Source organism: Rhipicephalus microplus, chromosome 8 (assembly GCF_043290135.1).
Source record: "Rhipicephalus microplus isolate Deutch F79 chromosome 8, USDA_Rmic, whole genome shotgun sequence".
Taxonomy (NCBI): domain Eukaryota; kingdom Metazoa; phylum Arthropoda; class Arachnida; order Ixodida; family Ixodidae; genus Rhipicephalus; species Rhipicephalus microplus.
Genome location: NC_134707.1, coordinates 4,286,281 through 4,307,916, shown reverse-complemented (window position 1 = coordinate 4,307,916; position 21,636 = coordinate 4,286,281). Strand labels below are relative to the sequence as shown.

At 43.8% G+C, this 21,636-nt stretch overlaps 1 protein-coding gene across 1 annotated transcript; it reads left to right on the top strand.

Moving 5' to 3' along the window:
• The first annotated feature begins 1,432 nt into the window (after positions 1-1,432).
• Positions 1,433-21,545, top strand: LOC142768775 (neprilysin-3-like). The gene is made up of 4 exons (XM_075870802.1): positions 1,433-1,563; positions 2,499-2,650; positions 16,489-16,773; positions 19,780-21,545. Exons 1-4 carry the CDS (start codon positions 1,524-1,526, stop codon positions 21,331-21,333), a joined length of 2,031 nt encoding a protein of 676 aa, XP_075726917.1. The 5' UTR covers positions 1,433-1,523; the 3' UTR covers positions 21,334-21,545.
• The last annotated feature ends 91 nt before the right edge of the window (positions 21,546-21,636 follow it).

Here is a 21,636-nt window from a genome sequence, read left to right as displayed (position 1 = left end):
GAGACCTAGCTGTATTTATGACGACAAACTGTTTTCTGTCAGTGAGAAAGTTATTAATCGAGGACAAGACGAATGGGTCAAGATTAAGCAAAGAAAGTTTGGTCATAAGGCGGTGGTGAGGAACTTTATCAAAAGCCTTTTCAAAGTCAAAAAATATGGCATCAGTTTAGATGTTCCAGTCAAGATCTGTGTGGAAGTCATGGATGAAGGCAGCAAGTTGCGTTCCACATGACAGGCCTTTTTAAAAACCATGTTTATGCCGGCACTTTAACGCAGGGATGACCGAACAAGACAAGATCAGGCATACGTTGAAAGACATAGACGATGATGTCTTTCAAATGTTGCTGACGAAGAGCCCAAGTACTGTATCGGAACTTGAGACCTTGTGCCAGAGCTTGAAAGAGATTCGCAGATTCGCAAACAACGTGCATCAGTTCAAAGGTCGACGACAGCAGACGACTCTCTCACTGCCCTGGCTGTCGGTGGTGACAGCACCCTGCTGGAGCAGATAAAAGAATATGTACACGAATAGGTAGCATGACAGCTTTCGTGCCTCTCCTATCTGCCGACCACCAAAGCACCAACGAACCGCCTGACGCCGACCATCAGACAGGCTATTAAGGAGCAGGTCTCCAAGGCATTGCCACTACCTACGTCTGCCTCTCCACCAACACCTGTTGCCGCGCCACTGACTTAAGCGGCCATCGCGGCAATGCCTCCGCCTCGTCTGCCATTGTATACGCCACAATCTGTGCGGCCGTCCACCGTGTCGTTTCCAACTACACAGCAGCATGCTGGAAATCCTTGCCGCACTGCTGGCAACCCGCCCATATGTTACTTTAGCAGAATTGTAGGCCACGTTGCACATCTATGTCGTCAGCACTTCGCAGTTAACGCACAAACATACGCTGACTACTCGTTTCGGCCTCCATACCCAGCACCTCCATCACTTTGCAAGGGAGTTTATTAGTGGTGTCAGGTAGTAGGCAGACAGCCGGTATGGACACAAATACTCGAGCAGTCCAACGTCTACAGCTCGTGTGCACGCTCGCGCTTCGCTCTCAGAGATTTACCCACTGGTCATTGCCTTGCGAATTCCCCACTACATATATATATAACAGATGAGACATGGCGTCAGTCAGAACACCAGTTTATTCTGACCCTTCGCCCTCCTCATCTTCTTTCCCCACATTCACCTGTGAAGTGTCAAATATATATATATACATATATATTTCGGGAGGGCCAAAACTGTTGGGAAATAAATATATTTATCCTTGTTGACAACGCTCCCGTTGTGCCATATCATACCTTCACGAAGACTAACTGGTACATTGAATTATTACTCCCACTATATATATATATATATATATTATATATATATATATATATATATATATATATATATATATATATATATATATATATATATATATATATATATATATATATATATATATATAGTGTGTGTGTGTATATTTGTTGTCTCTATTCTAGGCGTCACACAACAGGTATTGGTAGCTGAGATGTCCCCTCCTGGTGGTCACACTACTACCACCAAAACTGGTAAGTACATGAATTACTTCCGTCTGAAAGAAAAATTCATAAACAGGGGGCGTGTGTTTGAGCCAACGTTTCGAAAAATGGACTCTTCATTTTCAAGGCTGCCATGTACACCTATCGAAATATCGGCTCCAGCACACTGCTTATCTCAAGCTTCCATCTTTGCCCTCCTGCCTTTACTTTTGACATGAAAGAGAATTTAAATGATCAAATTACATTGTATAAAAAAGCTTTATTTTAAAATATTATTGCCATTTGGTATGAAGTAAAGTGGCAGTAAAATTATATCCTTTCTAGATATTGTAGCACAAGACAATGAAAGAATTTCGGTATTTTTCCAATGCTGGGTTCATGCTGTAAGGCACTCTGGAGCTATATCTGATGTGGGGGGTGATGCTTGGGAGCTAACATCACATACTGTGGTTTGCTGCTTACCTCCCAGCCCCCCCCCCCCCCCCCCCACACACACACATGCACGTACATGCACACATGCACACATACACACAGAAAAATTCTGAAGCCATGGTGTTGACATGCACTCCTGCAAGGGCAGAGGTGATAAGCATACATCAGATACAAAAGCTTGTATTCAGATGGACATACTATAACATAAAGCAGTATTTTTAATGTGACAAGATACAAACATTCATATACATGTCAAGTATCAGCTAATGAAGAAAATATCATTTCTATATCAATCCAAACCACACTTGAACATCTGGCAAGGTAAACTAAAAGTGATCCCTCAGCACTACTACTGAATGGTATATATTTTCTGATCTGACACGATTTATTTTACCAACCTAAAAAGTTCCTCAATTCCTTTAATTTTGTTAAAGAATCTACAATGCTTGCTTTTTTCATTTCATGAATCCTTCTGTAAGATCTTGCCCAAAAATTTTAAAACAAGGTGCAACATCATGCCACTTTTCTTACAGATGCAGTGAATGTCGTCAAACAACGGCTCATATTGGTGGGCATCGTGATATGCTTTGGCTGCATCATAGCCATGGGCGTGTTCATCCATGTTGCAGGTGCTACAAGCCAAGCCACTCAAAACCTGCCCTGCATAGGGCAAGAGTGCCATGAGGTGAGAGCAATGAGGGTGGCAATTCGGACTTGTTGGTATGGTAGCATGATAATAGATGGTAGTGCAAAGGACATAGACAAAAGAAGGCAGATTCAAGACAACACAGAGATGTCCCTGGTACCTGTGGTACCTCTGCCAAGTAGAATGTCTTTTTGTTGTTTATGGAAGCCACTAAAGAGGTTCCACTATACTCAGCAGGTTTCTCATAATTATGATATAGTGAGCCCTAAGTTGAGTGAACTTGGACCCATAAAAATAGTTCACTTAACCGCGCAACATGCCCTAGCACCGTGTTGTTTTGAATGTGCTTTCTTTTGTCTATGTCCTTTGTCTGCCCTACCATCTATTATCGTGAGGTGATGGGGAAGATTGTGGGCTCTTTTTCTTCTTCGTAAGACAGCATAATTAAACTGACAGTAAAACTAAGGAAGGTGCAGGTGATATGACTTGTATGTTTTAACTGTAGAGTAGGAATTGACATAAATGGACTGTAGAGTAGAAATTGACATAAATAGAAAGGAATCAAAGTAGGCGAAAGATATTTTGCTTGTACCTAGGCGCATAAGTACAACCTTTTGGATAATGCATCCGATGCCCTACCACTTTAGCTACAGTGCCAGCCACTTTCTCATTCATTTCACTAGGCATTTATGTTTGTGCTATTCTAGGAGGGCTGGCTGGCACCGCTTCCTCATCCATTTCACTAGGCATTTATGTTTGTGCTATTCTAGGAGGGCTGGCTGGCACCGCTTCCTGCCACAACAGCGAATGTGGAACCCTCTTTTGTCGCCAGCTTGCGGCACTAGCACGTGGTCTTGTTATGAGGTGGAAGCTGACTGAAGAATTATGCAAAGAAGTATAAAGAATATATTTTTCACTCATAATCAAACTCAAATCAAGACAGAAATGAGACCAAATGTTAGTGAACATTGGCTTATTTACTAGAGTTACTAGAGTGCAATTTCATTATCCAAGAGAATGGGCATTTTTTTGTGAATTGGTCAAAATTACAAAAGAGGTCTTTCCTTGGGTGGTTTTGTTTTGCCCTTATGTTTCCTGCTCACAATATACTTGGTCATATGCTTTTATAACCGCTCCAGGGTTTGCTGGCCAATCTAAAGCATTCATTTTCGTGATAGGGAATTTAAAATTATCATTGTGTTTTGCATATTTTTCTTCAATCCTACTTTGACAGTTTCCCTTTTGAGGCCTTCAATAATTTATTGCAATTATAGCTGGCATTATTGCTGAAGGGCACAATGTCATCTCCAAACCATATATTGCCAAGCTACTTAATACTCATTCCCACTTGTTCTAAATCTGATACCTTGAATACTTCCACATGTGGTCTGCCACAGTGGTGATTATGATGCTCAGCTGCCATTACAAAAATCGCAGGTTCTATGGAGGTGAAACAGTTTAGCCCTGCATACTGTGCAATGTCAGTACACATTAAAGAGACCGACAACTGCCCAGAACATGAAATGAGGTGACTGCACGGATAGAAAGATTGTTTCTTATAGCAACTCAAACCAACCCTGTTTTTCTCGTGAAAAGGGGAGTTATATTTTTATTTCTTTATTTAAAATTGCAAAAATAGCTTGTGGTGCCACCTGGTGGCAGAAACTTCAATTATCTGATCTGCCCTGTCACGTGACCAAAAACTAGTGTACGCGGGTAACAATTTTCCTGTTAGCATTGGAATATTGTTTGCTTCTTTATAGTAAAAGATATTACTCCATAAAAAGGTACTCCTAGGCGTGCGTTGATAGTGCGCAATAAAGTGGCGCTGCCATTGCATGATCTAATGATCCCGTGCTCGTTAGCTCGTCTTGAGCGATTTTCCTGCGTGCTCATGAAACCTTGCACATAGTTTTCGGGGTTGCTAAGATTGTGGAGCTATGTGGTTTTTCTAAATACAATTTGTCTCAGAAACGACATGTGCTGCTAGTCAACATGACGCCATTTTTAGTGACTTGGCTCATGTGTCTAGAGAGTAACAACGAAGGACAAGCCTTCCACGACACAGGTGCAACAACCTTAGGTACAGGCGCACACAACACGGTACCAATTTCGCGAAGCTGTATAAAGCCATATCATCTCATTGTAACGGCTTGTTATTTTCAAGAATAGTTGTAAACTCGGAACAAACATAGTTAAGCATAGTTACAGGAACTCCTGCAAAAGCAGAGAACGACAGCATGCACAAGTCACCAGACAGGCCATCGGCATTGTTATCGATTCTCAGCGCTGCTGAATGAAAGGGCTCATCTGTGTCCAGAGCCTTTCAGATCGAAAAATACTGCTTATAATATGACTTTGTGCTTTTGGAATTAACTATTGCAGCTACTTACACTATGAAGGGTAAGCTTTCTGTCGCACTAGAAAAGCTGGGTCGAAAAAACTTAGTTGCCGGTCCATTTAAAAAACAAACAGATAGCCGAAAAACGCCAGGCCTACGTGGAAGGTGCAGCACAGTCACAGCGAAAGCTAGAAGGGCGACCTTTCAGAGCCTTTCAAAACACTCATTGGGTAACTACTATAAGCACACTTGCTTGATACCAACTAGGGCATTAATAATAAAGTTTTGGGGGTAGTAAGCCAGCATTGGCTTTGCTATTTTTCGTCATTCTTCTGAGAAGCATGTAAGTGCTAAATTTTTCATGCAGAGGCTGACGATGATGAGGAATTATGGATGAAGTGGGTATGCACCACAGTTAATGGGGGAACAAGAACAAGCTTTTGTAATGGGTTGGTACATTGGACAATCCACTCGTTACACTATTTGCTTTGTGGAATGACTGGTTGTTCTTTTGCTGTTTTAAAACGCTTTATAAGTCGTAATAATGTGATTGATTTCCCGACATCAAGCCTGCCTAAGGCAAGTTTGCCATCAAGTCCCAAGTACCGGTGTGGCTCTGTGATAGAATACTGGGATGGAACCCAGCAGACCCGGATTCGTGCCCCACTGTGTCATTGGTGCTAGGCTTTTTTTGTTTTTTTATGATAATGATGATGGTAGATTTTAGTGGCGCAAGGGCAACTCAGGCCAAAGAGTGCCAAACACATTATTGTTTTTTTATAATTATGTACAATGTGGTTATAGACACAGGTGCTGACGGCAGTGGCAGAAAACTGCGGGTGACCCGAGTTGTGATCTCATAGCAGCTTTTGCTGTAAAAATTTCCAGAGCACATTGTAGGTGGACGTTCGGCAGGGTTGGAGGGAGACGAAGAGGAAGAAGGTGTTAGAAATAAAGATGGCTGACACCCCAGCCTAGTACTCTGTACTATTACAAATTGGCGCAGTCGAGTATACTTTCTGTGCGGACATTCAAGATGTGGGTGAACTTCACCATTGGAGCAAATCAACGCGGTGGCATCCGGATCTTGTCCGCAATGCCTCAAGATGAAGAGGAACTAGCTCTTTCGGAAGCAGTTAGCACTGCCACATTTGTTTCCTATTTAGGCACTAAAATAAAGCTCACTTCAGACCATTTACTTGCTGAAAGAACGGTGAGGATCAACATGAAACTTCAGGACTATGAGAATTTCGTGCTGACTCCAGTAAGGAACGGCGTGAAGCCTACTACTGCTGCTTCGCCTGACAGTTTCGTGGAGCTGATGAACAAGTTTCTTGAACTGCACCAAGAACAGAATAGGCAACAAAATGATTTAATGCACTTGCTTGTAAACACAACGGAAAGATTAAGCAGACCGGGTCGCGAGCACGTGAAGCCAGACTTGTTTGACGGAGAGTCTATAGACCCGAGTCCTGGCTCATTTTTTACGAGTATGCATGCAATGAAAACTACTGGCACAGTGACGAAGATAAAGTGAAAAACATGTGACTATTCTTATCGGGTATAGCCAAGAGTTGGTACGAATGGCGTGTCAACGCTCACAGTAACAAGCCATGGATAGAGTGGAAAGCAAGCTTTCTGAGGTCCTTCAGCGAGAACAAGGTGTTGCTATGGGACAAAGCAATCACGTTCAAATACAGGTCTGGATCTGCACTCAGATATTTTTATGAAAAAAGGCGCTTGTTACAGCTGGCGGACTCATCTTTCCCTGAGACGTCTGTGGTTCTGCTTATCATCCATGGTTTAAGTCCAGACCTCCAGAATCAAATACAAATGCAAGTACCCAAGACGGTCGAAGAACTTCTGCAGGGAATGCAAGACCTCTACCTGCAGGACCTAGAAACCCAGTGTCAACCCATGACACCTGCTGCAAGAAATACCGGGGCCACACGAGCTGAAGAGCGACGCCCGCTTGCAAGCTGGAGACCTACTGCAACACCCATGTCCTTTTTGACCAACCAGGGAGGCTTAGACCGTGGCGAAGAGCTAGATGACGTAACAAAAACTAAATAGAGAGGGTCTCGGCTTCCACCCGACGACGTCAATAGAAGCTATTTATTTGTCTCATACAAGTCTATTATACGTATCTGTGTTTGTGGATGGAAAGGAACGGAGTGCGTTAGTTTACAGCAGAGCAAGCGTCATTGTTATTAACGCTAATATTGTTAAGAGGGCGAAAGTAAAACAGAGAAGACCAGTAGAAGTACACGGATACTATGGAAGACGAGATGTTCATGATAAATGAACTTGTATAACCGTATCGTGTCTTGGCAACACTGTCACTGCGCAAGCACTGGTACTGCCATATGAATTACTGCTTTCATGTCCAGTCATCAATGCACTTTGCTTTAATATCTACAGGACAGGAGCAATTACCACAGAATAAAAGCGCTGCGCTATCGACACTGCAGTTTCGCCTTCAAGTACTCCGCCGAAACCATCGTCAGGTGAAGATGTTAGGGCGCTTTACCCGGAATTGATGTGCCTGAAAAGATATCCTACAGCAACTAAGAGTTTGAGGTTCCATTCCAGCTCAGTGATACGACGGTGGTGAGAAAAAAAGCCCTATAATATGTCACGAGAGAAGAAAGTGTGGCTTCAGAACGAGATTCAAAAGATGTTGGATGCGCAGATTATCCGTCCATTCACGACTACGTTCGCTTCACCCATCACCATTGCACCAGAGGAAGATGGAAGTCTTCGACTCTGCACGGACTACAGACAAATTAATAAGCACACTGAGCTTTTCCCGTTTCCTATGCCACGTATAGACTCTATCATAGATGACACGGGTGGCTGCAGAGTTTTCTCGCGCATTGACCTATGTAAAGGATTTTGGCAAGTTCCGATTTCTGAAAAGTGCAAGAAATATTCTGCCTTCATCACGCCCTTTGACATCTATGAGTATAACCGACTTTCATTTGGATGGAAGAACTCACCCGCTTGGTTCCAGAAAATTATGAACGACGTCTTGCGACCATTTATCGGGAAGTTTTGTAACGTCTACATAGACGATATAATAGTATACTCCCACAACCAGGAAGAGCACTCAAACCATTTGGCTAGTGTACTTCAAGCACTTTGTGACGCCGAGGTCAAAATTAATGACAAGAAGAGTGACTTTTTTCTTAGTAAAGTGGTGTTTCTTGGAAGAGTATTTGATGGCCAAACCAAGACAACAAAACAGGAGTCGGTCTAACGAATCGCAAAAATGCAGAAGCCATATCACTTGCATTTTTTATAGGTATTTCTGGGTTTTGCAGGGCATTTTTGGCCATTCATTAGAGATTATGCGACAAAAACCAAATTCCTCACAGAAATGACTAAGAAGAATGTGCCATTTCAGTGGACAGCAGAGTGTGAATCTGTTTATCACAGCTTTGTTACCATTATTTCATTGGATCCGGTCCTGACTCTTCCAGACTTCAAGTTGCCCTTTTAACTCAACACCGATTCTTCTTATTATGGCACAGGCGCAGTGCTTTACCAGAGAGATACCGACTCTCCACGCAGCCGCCAACAGAGGGTCGTTGGGTACTGTTCGTACGCCTTTTAGAAAATGCAACTGAACTACACGACTACAGAGAAGGAAGCCTAGGCAGTCGTAATGGCCGTACGCTATTTTAGACCTTACCTGGATTGTAGGAGCTTCACGCTCTTTACTGATCACCAAGCCTTAACGTATATCCTTAACCTCGCCGAATCTCGAGGAAAAATTGCTAGGTGGGTGAGTAAACTCCAGCAGTTTACTTTCGTGGTCCACCACAGGCCTGGAGAACACCTCAAGGACACAGATGCGCTTTCAAGACTTGCAGTAATTCCTGATCAGGAAAATGTCAGTGCAACATTGTTGTGGGAGGGAACTGAAGAACATAAGTTCCATTACGAAAAGTTCACAGTCTCAGAAACAATGGTGCCTCGAATTTCGGAACTCTATCACGACTCCCCGCACTCAGGTGGACACGACGGCTTTTGGAGGACATATCACAAGATTCGTCAGCGTTTCCAGTGGAAACACATGAAAGAGGACGTTCAACGGTATGCTCTGTATTGTCGTCAATGTCAAGTTCACAAAGCCAAGTACTTTCAGAGAACAGATGAGATGATTATGCCTCAACATTCCGACGTACCATTTGAAGTCATTTATCTGGATTTTGCAGAGCTCAAGAAGAAGGCTGCAGGAGTAAGAAGAACACAGTCTTTCCTGGTTGCAATAGACCAGTGCACAAGAGTAGTGGCTGCACGGCCGGGAAGGGAAGACGCAAATAGTGTGATCGCTCTTTTGAGTCGAGAGATGTTCAAGAATACGAAAATAGTAATATCAGACAATGGACCAGCGTTTCTCAGTCAGCGTTTGCAAGATTGGGCGAAGGAACGAGAAGTTGTATTGCGACGCTGGGCTCCGTACCATCCTGCAGAAAATGGCATGGCTGAAAGAGTAATTCGAGATTTCAAGCAGTTCATTTCAGTGTATCCAGGTTTTCAGGGTGGATGGAAGTGCTGCTTGGAGGCAGCTGTCGCTCATCACAATCGGTCGCACACTGCGAGCATCGGCTGTAACCCATATTTTGCAACTTTCGGAAAGGTACCAGTGCTTTCTGCTGATCAAGAACTTTGCATTGCAGACCGCCTGCAATTGTGCGAAAAACGAAAAACTTCGGAAGCCTACCAGGGATACCAAGAAAATATGAAGAGGAACCTTGACCGCCACCACAACACGTGGATACCTCAGATACAACTGAACAATCTAGTGCTCGTCAAAAAAGCCCTTCCCGGCACAAAGCAGGTGTACACGGGACCTTATCGCGTGGTACAGATCACAGTGCAGCGGGGCATTCTCAAAAGGGTCGGTTACACCAACGACAACGGCGTGCTGGAATTCGCGACCATTGGAAACGTTTTCATGTATCACCCCAGGAGGGATGAGTCTTCAAAGAAGGGGAGCGTACGTGGATGTTCAACAGGGTTGGAGGGAGACGAAGAGAAAGAAGGTGTTGAAATAAAGAAGATGGCTGACACCCCAGCCTAGTACTGTGCACTATTACACCCATTACTACGGTGTGTCTCATAACCGTATTGTGGTTTTGGCATGTAAAACCCCAGATATTAAAACTTTCAAGTGTGCCTGGGACAACATTATAGAAATTGTATGCCCTTGCCTGATCTCTCTCTTGACTGCAGTTTTTTCACTTTTTTTGTGGAGAAGCAAAATGCCTGTGAAGCATGTGTATATGCTACCTAAAGTAAACAGGTTTAAAGCACCCAGGAATGCAATGCTTTTATTACTGCTGGTATCCCTGCCAAGTAGAATCTTTTTGTTGTTTATAGAAACTGTTAATGCAGTTTGTTGTATTCAACAAATTTCTCAGTGACATAATACAGTGAACTCCCAGTTGAGTGAAGTTTAAGAGACCCATGGAAATAATTCACTTGACTGAATATTTACTAGAATATAAACTGCATTGTACACAGCAGAAATTGTGTCAATTTAATGAAATGTTACTTGTTTTGTTAAAAAAATTCTGTAACTTTCATTTGCACTGGTGCTCTTAAACCATAAGAAACTGTAAGCTGTTCAGTAAGTCCAAGTTTCTGTGTGCACTGTCTCTGGCACAGCTTGTTGTGTTGCTGTGACACAAAGTCTCACAAATTTCTAATAAATTTTACCATTGCTGGTAGAGATACAGGATTTGAACCTGCCTCAGCCATTTCAACTTCATTGTTGCACTCATCTTTCTGTTTCAGACAATCGTTGGAAACACATTCCAAAATTTATAGCTCAGTGCAGGTACTGAAGTGCACGTGGTTTGTTTTTATCTCCAACACGGCCACTTTGCCACAGGGGCGCTGCATGCAAGCGCAAGCAGCCATGTTGCAGGACTTCCAATGTATGGGAAAATGGTGTACACCTGTGTCGCAAAGCATGAAACTTTATTGAATGGATCTAAAAAAAAAGCTAGGATTTGCAGATCAAGTTTTTTAAAGTGAAATACTTGCTGTTCACAAGTTCAACTGAAAGATTTTTGCATAAAATGCATACAATTATTGCCAGAAATTTTCTAAAATTTAGTTATTCAGTCATCATCATCATCATTCTAAGTACGCCCACTGCAAGGCAAAGGCCTCTCCTATGATTCCCCAATCAACCAGGTCATGTGCTTTCTGCTGCCCCATTGTACTTGTGACCCATGACTATGGTTATTCTGTAATATTCGCTAAATCAATGTTCGTACAAATTAAGCTTCAGCGTATACTGCATGGCTGTCATTTATCACAGTTACTCCTTCCTGAAGCTAAGTCACTCTCTGGGTATTTTAAAGTGAAATGTTTATCTTGTGCAATTCAAAATTACTTTCCTGAATATTAATGCAATAGCACGGACGAGCTCATTTCATGAAAATTTTGGCATCGTTGGTTGTGAGCGAAAAACCATCTTGTCCAGACCGAAAAAGCGAGAAAGATGCAAATAGAATAAATAAAATTTCCAGGTCCGAGTGAGGATCGAACCGAGGTAGTTTTCATGGCAAGCAGCTGTTATACTGCACAGCCACAACTCAGCTAAGAAATACAGCCAAAATAACGTTCTCTGGTTGGAAATGCAGTGAAAATAACGATCATGCTCCACAAACACAGATGTCCTATATACAGGCTTCACAAGACAACATGTAATATCGCAGTAATATTGCATGGTACAAGTGTACATTTCTATCAGGTGACAGAACATGAGATTATCAGAACGACTTTACAATTTAAAAGAGGCCACCCATTACAAAAGGCACACATGTTACTCTAGCATTTCCTTAAGACCATGCAGAGAATGCATAGCAAGTTTGAAAAGATTTCATGTGCACGATTGCTCATTGTTTAAAACATGCTACCTGTTACACAGAATGCAGTCACATTTAAAAACCTTCACTGACACAAGTCTCTTGCAACTTTATTGATTACATTGTAATATCCTACAATTTAAACTTTTGAGTACCACCATACTATAAAATGTATGCACTAAGTAATTGAAGTATGCACTAGGGACAAGACATCACATTCATTTCTTAAAGGCTTAAGGATCCTGGTAATATTTTGTATATCGACGAAAGCAATTTTTTCAGAAAGAGCCGAGCCATATGATGGGTTTCACCCATACAGACATACAGCTCTGAAATGACATAGCGATGTTTAGGAACCCAGGTCAATTCCAACAGGAGTACATGTCGATCCAGAGAGAGTATCGGTGTCCTGACACCTCCCGCCACCATCAAATCTCCAAGTTTGTGCCCCATACCAAGCGACAAGTAGCATGTTTATCATGAGCCAACTAGTAAAAGCTCACGCACTGAAATAGCAAAAGCTCATGCACTGTGCAATACCATCTATTGAAAATGTTCACCATTCACTGCCATGACAAATGCCATGAAAAGTGGTGCTTGAGTGCTAGTACTTCCAAGGTTACACAAATAGACCTTCCCCAAAAGAAAACGGAAACAACTGCTGCTGAAACTAACTCAGGGGAACGTTACACGCGTCATGCCATGTTTGCATATTCAGTATCCACCAACAGTGAGTTGTTCCTTCTATTGCTTGAAAATAGATTTTCGATTTCTCACAACTTATGCGACCTCACTTTCTTCGCTAAATAATCTACTGCTTTTTATACTGCAGTAATATTACGCACTTTTATATCCGCATTGTTTTTGTTTTGCCTCTTGAAATGCTGTACATGCAAATTAAGAATTTTTTCCAAACATATCATTTGTGGATACACCCACCCTCCTGCCAGTAACCTCAGCATCTTAAAATAGAAGCAAAGTTCTAACTGGTCATTCTACTAGGGTTAATATTGATTAGAATAGTTTACTTCATCTTCCTCCCCCATCTTTCTCACCTGCCCATCCCTAACCTCCATCGTTTCTCGCTGTACATTTAAAAAGCTTGCCGCAGTAATACAAGCTAAGTTCATGGATAATAAATTCGCCCGAGCTACAACACCAAAAAGCTTGAGCCGTCTCTATGCTACCAGTTTTGTATACCGTGCATGGTTTTCTTCCCAATCTTCGTATTAAGTACTTATTGTGCTTCACTTGCGTATGCCCTACTGTGATTCAACACCAACTATAGCTTTTTAGTATTTATTGTGTAGCTAAAAATCTCAGACACACGCGATCAAAGACGAATGACCCCGCTCATGCCGTGTTTTACTATATGAAACACAATACTCGTCTGTTCCCATGAAGCGCGTCTGTTCCCATGAAATATGTTGCAGTTCCGTATCTGCATAACGTGTCGCATCGGCTGAAAAAAATCGGTAAACGCGCTGGTGTCACTGTTATTTTTTCCGCCCCAGAAAAGCTTATAAAGCTTTGTAAGCTGGTGAATAATCCAGCTGCCATTAAAAGAAGGTGCACTGTGAAACACAGAACGCGCTTTGTACCTTGTGTCATTGGTGTCGTATATCTCATTCCGTTTTCGTGCGGAATGGTATACATAGGGCAAACCGGAAGGTGCCTTAATGACCGTTTAAGAGAGCACAATAACAATGTTCACAACGCAGTTCAAGGACACCTCGGAATCCACTGCAGAGACTGCGGCTGCATGCCAGTTTTTGAGCGTTGCGAGGTATTAAGCAAGCACAACTCGCAGGCCACGCGTGAGATAATTGAAGCTTACCAAATAAACAAGTTTGACGGTAAATGTGTAAGCTGCCCATCTGTTGCATTGTTGAAAAAGGAGATTGCGTATCTCGATCTTTTTTAAGTTGCATATGCAGTTGTTTTCTCAGCCCTTTCAACAAGAGACAAGAGTTTTGCTGACAGTGTATCGCAGTTGTTGTTCCTGCACCCTTCTACGCATGCCCATTTTTCTCATTTTTCGCCTATATATGTACATCCCTCCGATATTAAACCTTTGTTGAAAGTCAGCGCTCTTTTCTGTCCTTGTTTTTTCGCTTCCGTAGTTATGAAGTAACTACTTGTAGGTTGCGCTGTTCCTGAATTTACTATACTCAGCGCTCCTCGCTACACGACGAACAGTTGCATTTGCATTAACCACGAACTCTGATACAAATTTTTCAGCCTATGTCCAGCATTTATGCGATATTGTGTCGTAGGGGAAATGGGGGGCACGTTCATCGTATTGCAACATGTTGTCTCACCTACAATCCCTCATTACAACCGCACTATTGCGCGTACTAGCAGATGGTATAATTTACACGAGTCATTGTTTTGATGCATTTGACGGGTAGTAGCACCGCTCGTACCGACACTCGTGTCTTTCGTGTCCTTCTTGTCTCTGTGTCGTCGTTTTGTTCTCGCTCATGCCATACCAACTAGCCCAAGCTGCCACACCACGGCGTTTATCGAGCTTCAACGACTGAAACATGCATAAAAGCAGGCCAGCAAGAGAAAAGTGAACAAAAAAACAAATAAGAAACATCACAATTGACTGTCCTTTCCTGGAGCGTGTATGTAGAATCTTGTCGCAGACATTGACGCATTTCTTGACAGTTGCCCAAACTACATTTGTGTCCAGTGGCTGAACAGGCGGAAACTGTTTCGTCCCGTATCGATCTCCTCACAATCTTGCGTTTCCTACCTCTCTGTTCTTCGACCACATAGCCGCATTTGTCAGAATGTGGCCTTATTACATTTTAGCATCGCATTTGCCAACCAAGATAATAACAGCAAAGGACGGCTTCGTCAGCAATCAAGTCGACACACAACCAAAGCAGAGCCATGAGCAGAGCCAAGGTAGGGTGGCTAGAATGCCAAGGCCAGCCCCAGCCAACGCAACTAACATCGACCGTGTGGCAGTTTTCAACTTTATATACCTTCAACTTTTTATTCACTGTAAAATTCTGTTCATTCTAAATTTGTATGAAATAAAATAAAAGCATAAGTCCGCATAAAAGTTTTTAAAACAAATAAATTTAGTTTTGTTTTGCGCTAGCAGTTTGTCTTTTTATTAGAATATTTGAAAAAATACGAAAAGCAAACTGCGCTTTATCAAATATGCTCAATTGTGACTTTACTCCACAGTGATCTAGAATATATTATGAATAAATTGTGCTCAGAACTTATCTCTCTTTGCGACTTCCGTTCTTCAATTTTGTTCCGGCTACTGGAGGCAAAACAAAACCGAAACACAGAAGAGCGCAACTGCCTGATCTTCGGAGACGTCCGGAAGAAGCGCGTGTCACTACATCAACCACGATCTACTTGGTGTGCGTGCTTAGCTTGCTGATAAAGCACGAATTACACACGTAGAATAATGAATGCAAAAGAACTAGCGCCACTGCAATCTTTGTCAACGCAATCACGTTATGCTCGTCGTCGGCTAGTTCCGCTCAGCGCCACGTCGGTTTCGCCAGTACATTTGATCTAACTTCTCCACGCTAATTAATTAACGAAGTAAATATTCAAGCTCACTTAATTACAAACCGTAACTAGTGTTGCCAGGCCAGTAATTTAATATGCCTACCGATACACCAAAGATAAGTAGCGAGCAGATATCCAATATACCCTTTTTTCCTCACATTATATCTTCGGGACCAGCTGATTGATATGGTGCGCTGCGTAAACTTTTTCTCGAAAGCGCGGAGCAGGAAACGGTGAGTGCCGGTGCCCCTCCAATCTTTTGTTCCCCAGGGACGCGTCTGTTGAGCAGAAGAAAGCTGGGAGAGCACGAAAGAACGTGGCGAGTGAAATACTGTCTGTCCTTCCCTGCACTTGACACTGTAATGCGATAAAAGGTCGTGCTGGCCGTCATCAACATGTACCCAGCGCAGATTCCTTCATGCAGCGCGGAGAACTTGTCTGTGACGTCACGAGAGGTTAGCACCAAGGTGGGCAAATTGGTTTACGCACATTCCGCGACAGTTTAACTGCATGCAATGCATGCAGTTAAACAAGGAGGAACTCGGAATGCTGAAGGAAGAAAGATAAGCTATTAACGTTACTTCTTGTTATTTTTCAAGCTGATGACGTCTCCAGCATGTGCTCCGGCTACTACTCCCGAACAACGTGTTTGCGTTCTCCTTAATTTTTCCAAGCAAGTAAGACGTTCCCTCAAATTGTTTCACGCCGAAGCTAGACAGTTTTTGAAACGTTTTCACCAACAGCCGTTTAACAAGTGAAGGTGACTCGTGCGCTTCACGCAGAAGCCACGTTCACGCAACAAGCTTTATTGTGGCTAATTGCACGTGCCTGTGCATCAGTACTACATGTCTGTCACCCTGCGTAGAGCAGAAGCATTTTTTAAAATTTATTGTTGTCATAAGCGTGGGATTATTCACCAACATCTTGTGCAACTGTAATTACGCAAATGTCTGCATGCATTTAAAACGAAGCTCTTTTTTTTTCTAACACAGTAAGTTGCAAATTGACGCTCCTGCCTCTTTCTCTGCTTTTCGTCTCCGTGGGTTGCGTCGTGGTTGCGTCCTTCTCTTCAAACCTCACGATGGTCATGTTTTGTCCATACGCAGGTAGCCGAGTTTATTGAGAGCCTGATGGACGACAGTGTCAACCCATGCACAGACTTCTACCGTCACGTGTGCGCTCGATGGATCAAGGACACGAAGAGGCCTTCTTCATTCATGACTGAAGCGGCGCAAGACTTCTCGGAAACGCTCCACGAAGCACTCAGCAGGGCTTATCTGCATGGCGAGAACCACGAGCTAATGCAGAATGCCGCCATTTTCTACAACTCCTGTCTGACGTACCTCGAGAAAGACGCGAGGATTAAAGCTACCACGGACGAGCTATTTGAGGTAAACAACCGTGCAAGCCATAGGCGTTCGCCGCGGTGGAGTAGTATTGATCGGCTGATGACCCGAAGGTCGCAGGTAATTCGATCCCGTCCACGGCGGTCGCATTTCGACGTATACGAAATGTTAGAGGCTCATGTGCTGTGCGATATAAGCGTACGTTAAAGAATACCAGATAGTGAAAAAATCCGAAGCCCTCGGATACAGTGTCTCTCTTAATCATATCGGGGTTTAGGGACATAAGACGCGCAGCGTTCTTAACCAGGTGATGAAAGTTAAACTTCACTTAAGACCCACACCCCACCCCAATTGGTCAAGAATGAAAGCAAAAGCGTCTCATAATGTCTGCAAAGACGAAAATGACGCGATGACGTGCTTCTTACAAAAACCTGTCATTGGAGAGAACTTCAACTTAAGCGCCAGTCCTGCTGTATCTGTTGCGTCTTCGTCGTTTGCGCTTTTCAAGTCTACTCTAATGATAGACCAATTCGCCCAAACCAAGGTATTGTTACTTGGAATTCATATCATAAATACCCCACCATAACCACCAAAAAACACCGTAGAGGCAACCTTGCACATTAAAAAATGACGTGAATGGTCCGACTGAGGAAAGATGTGGAGCAGGACTTGCACCTCATAGGTGATTAAGTGGGAGGAATAAATTGTTTTTCGGAACCTCAATAGGACAGTGTGGTCGAGTGTAATTTTGAGCTCTATATGCCATGACACAAAGAATTTCGGAGGAGGGCGGGGGGGCTCGGTGGGCCACTCTGTGGTATCATGTCCCTGGCTACGAAACCAGGGGCAGCAAACCTTTGGCACCCCGTCCCCACTAAGGATGACTAAAAAAAAAACTTGGTGGAGTGGAAGCTCCCGCAATGCCTTGTCACCAGAAGTGAAGCCAGATTTTGCCACTGCCAAGATGGCGGAAACATGCTCTTTTCTGATAGTGCCCACTTGGAGATCTAGGGGCTTTGATATGTCAGTGTAAAATCTATGTTAGTTCTTTATTAAAAGATAGTTGTTCCCGAAGAAATAACACACAGAAACGAGTAAGGCTGACTGAATTTCCCAAGAACTCTGCCTCCAATTAGAGTCTCATCAAGGAAAACTAGCAACACTAAGACGCACTTGGAGCACTATGTGACCCGAAAAAGTTTCCACATTACACTCATTGAGCGTGCGAGGAAAATGCTCCGTTCTTAATCGCTGAATGATCATACTTTGTCACACCCCCAGTAAGACGGCCGCCGCAGCCGCCTTCTTGCCAGGGGCCCGGCTTTACTTCTTGGCAATGATTTCCCCTCCAGCATTTTTTTTCTAATCCTCCTTGGTCCCCACATGCGCTCGCCTATGGCTTCAGCCTTTCACACTTACCGAAGATGTCTACTTCGCATACGCGCTCTTAATTCATGCATTAGCATTTCATGTGTCAGACTAAAAATAATTGCTGTTGATTGTGATGAAGCCAGTCCCAAGTTGAGGTTCATTTAAAGATGCAAACGATAATGAAGTAACTTATGCATTCTGACTGGAGGTAGGTTATGCATTGACGGGGAGTTAATGAACTGTGGCTACAAGAACTCATTGAAATGCCCGTGCTATTCTGGACTTTTTTTCACCATATTCTCAAATTATGTACTACAAACACTTTGAACAAATCACAGTCCTCTGTGATTTTATTGAAAATTGCAACTGAAAATGAAACTACCATATTTCAGACTTCTGCTCTCGGGAATTCCGAGATGGACCAGGGGTCCTGTAGGGAGGTTCAGGTACCTCTTAAAAGCGCACATGTTTACTTTCTCTACCATGCATGGCCATTGATACTGTAGTGTAAACATGACTTAATAGCGCGTGCTCAAAGAGCTAGCGGGGATCAACGTCTTAATTATCTTTTTAGCCATAGTCAAAGGAATTTTTCTACAGTGCCCCAGTGCACAGGATTCACCAGCGCTGCAGGCCCTAAAAGAAATTACGCTAAGACTGTAGAGCTGTTTATTTCTTCAGACGGACGTATACAAAGAGATGTACCAGTTATGTGCCTAGGCTCGTGTGCTCAGATTTGGGTGCACGTTAAAGAACCCCAGGTGTTCGAAATTTCTGGAGCCCTTCACTACAGCGCCTCTCATTAACATATGGTGGTTTTGGGACGTTAAACCCCACAAATTAATCAACGAAAAGGGCTACCATCTTGCAGTAGTTCGGCCACTTAATCTCTCGAAAGTGGTGGGGGGATCGAGCGGCTATGGCAGTGGCGTAGACGGGGTAGCACACCGGGCACGAGCCCTCTCCCCTCCATCTCCGATCGATAATTTTTTTTCGTCATGGCATAAAAAGCAAAAAATGTTCATTTCAAAGGGATGCCCCTCCCCTCTTAAAAAAATTCTGCCTACGCTCCTGTTGTCTAGTCCTCTGCTGATCCTCGTGCGCGGTAATGATTGAATTGTACCATCATGAAAAGAATAGTGGTGACCTGTGCTCAGCACGTAGTCGGCTCTTGTATTCTGGTTGACTTACGGAGCTGAAAAGGAGGTTAGCGAAGGGTTCAGGTGCAAGATTAGGCGCGGACTAGGAATAGATGGGAACAAGAGCCTGTTCGCGCCCATTGTGTTAGCATATAATCTTGTGGCTCAGGGTCTTTCTGGTCGCGTGTCAATTAGCCCAACAGCAGACGTTCCTGCCAGGAACGTAGCCAGATATATTTTAGGGGGGGGGGGGGGTGGGGGTGGCACCCCCTTAAGATGGTCATTTTTCGCTCGGTATTGTCATGGCGAAAAAAATTTAAGCAGGGGGGGGGGGGGGTTAGGGGCCTGAATTGTGACCCCTGGCTGCGCTCCTGGTTCCCAACAGGTCATCATTCCCAACTTTTGCTAGACCTTGTTGTATGCACTGCACATACGAATAATTAATTAACTTACTCATTGATACCGGCCAAGCTTTTATTTATCATGAGTCACTGCTGCGGTGCTTAATTCATTGCCTAACCCAAGCACATCCTCATTTCAGGCTTTAAACATCTCCGTGTCAAAGTGGCTGATTAGGGATGACCCGATGCAGTTCTTCCGTGACGTCCTCCGCCTCTCTCTTGTGCACCGCTTCCACACGCTCCTGGCATTTAGCGTAATAGAAGACTCGGGGATAGTAAGTTTGAAGGTGACAAGATGGTACCCCTTACACAATTTCATCACACCGGGACACATGGACCATTTAAAAGAATACGTCAGTCGCTTCATTACCGTAGTAGGCAAAGACAAAGCCAGTGACGCCGTCGTCGAAGAGATTCTCATTCTGGACAAGAATCGAGAAATTTTTACTAATGCGAATGATTCGGAACAAAGACTACAAGACGCCGAGTGCGAAACTTTCCCAGCAAAGACGTGGATAGAGGTGCTACGCCAAGAGTTGTCACTCACGGAAAATGTTCCCATCATTGTGAGTGGCATGTACACCATATGCAAAGAGCTGAACGAAGTTCTGGTGCAGGCCAAGTTAGTTGCGAGAGCACTCTACATGCTAGCCCTTGTTTCGAGGAGCGTCTTGAGCGTAGATCACGTGCAGAACGAAGACCGTGACGCTTATTCTGTCAGACATAAATGTTACGTGGAGATGCAGTTTGCTTTCGAAGACACCTGGCTTCACCTCCTTAGTGGCATTCTAAATGTCACCAAGGGGGTTGAAGAAGTCGTCGACGCCTACATGGCTACCACAAGGGAACGACTGAAAAGCCGAGTGGCTGCCTGGACCTGGATGGCCGAAGAAGACAGGCGGGCAGCGATCAAACAGTTGAACAAGATTCACTTGGTGCGTTTCTATGGCGCCAGCTTGAAGAAGAAGGCGGTGCTGTGCAACAGTGGCAAGAAGGTGACGCCTACGGATTTTGTGTCCAATGTGGTGAATTTGTACGTCCGCGACATCAAGAACTGTCTTCTACCATCGGTGGACAGCAGGGCAGACCTCGGCCTCAAGCAGTTATTGCTTGGTACCGACCTTGCTGCGCACCGCTCCATCATCGTGGTACCACCTACGTTCACCGTACCTCCCTGGTACTATAGACACGTCGAAGACGACAAGTATATCAACATCGCCATGTTCGTAACTCATCTCGCCCACAGAGTCCTCTCTTCGGCCATCTTCGGTCGACTTGCCGACACGTACGGCTGGAGCAATGGTACACTTGCGAACTATTTCAGGATACAGGATTGCTACGCCCGCCACTCAGCCAGTTTACACACCAAGCTGAACGACACTCAGTTCGACCATGCGTTCACCGTCATGGAATCGCTGCGCGTAGCGTACGAAGTGAAACGTCATTACGACCGCGACCTTGTAAGCAGGTACAAGCCTCGTTTGATCTCTTCAAACTTGTTGTTCTACAAACGTGCTTGCCTGATGCTGTGTACGACACAGGACACCACCCCGTTCGACTTACACACGACAGACTTCGAGACAGCCTACGCATCCTGCATATTGGCAGCAGCTAATGCGCCAACGTTCATTGACATCTTCGGCTGCGATGCTGGAGACACTATGACTGTCATAAGCAGCTGTTACGTGCATTAGGGTGTACCTTGTGCATATTGAGAAGCCTAAGACAACTATTCGATTTGTGATATCACTGATGATTCTGCAATTACTGTCGTCGGTTGTGGTCACTCGATAGTTTAGAGAGCTGCTCTGCATTTTTTGTACATGCGTTCTACTTCTATGCGCAGAATACCAATCGAACTCATCCTGTTTGAACAACCTATATTCTATATACTAATCTTAGTCATCTCGTTAAAATTTGTGATCATTTGATTGGTAAACTTCATTCCATACATCACGCACTGCCGAGCTCAAGTTTTGTTCATAACTGATATCTGT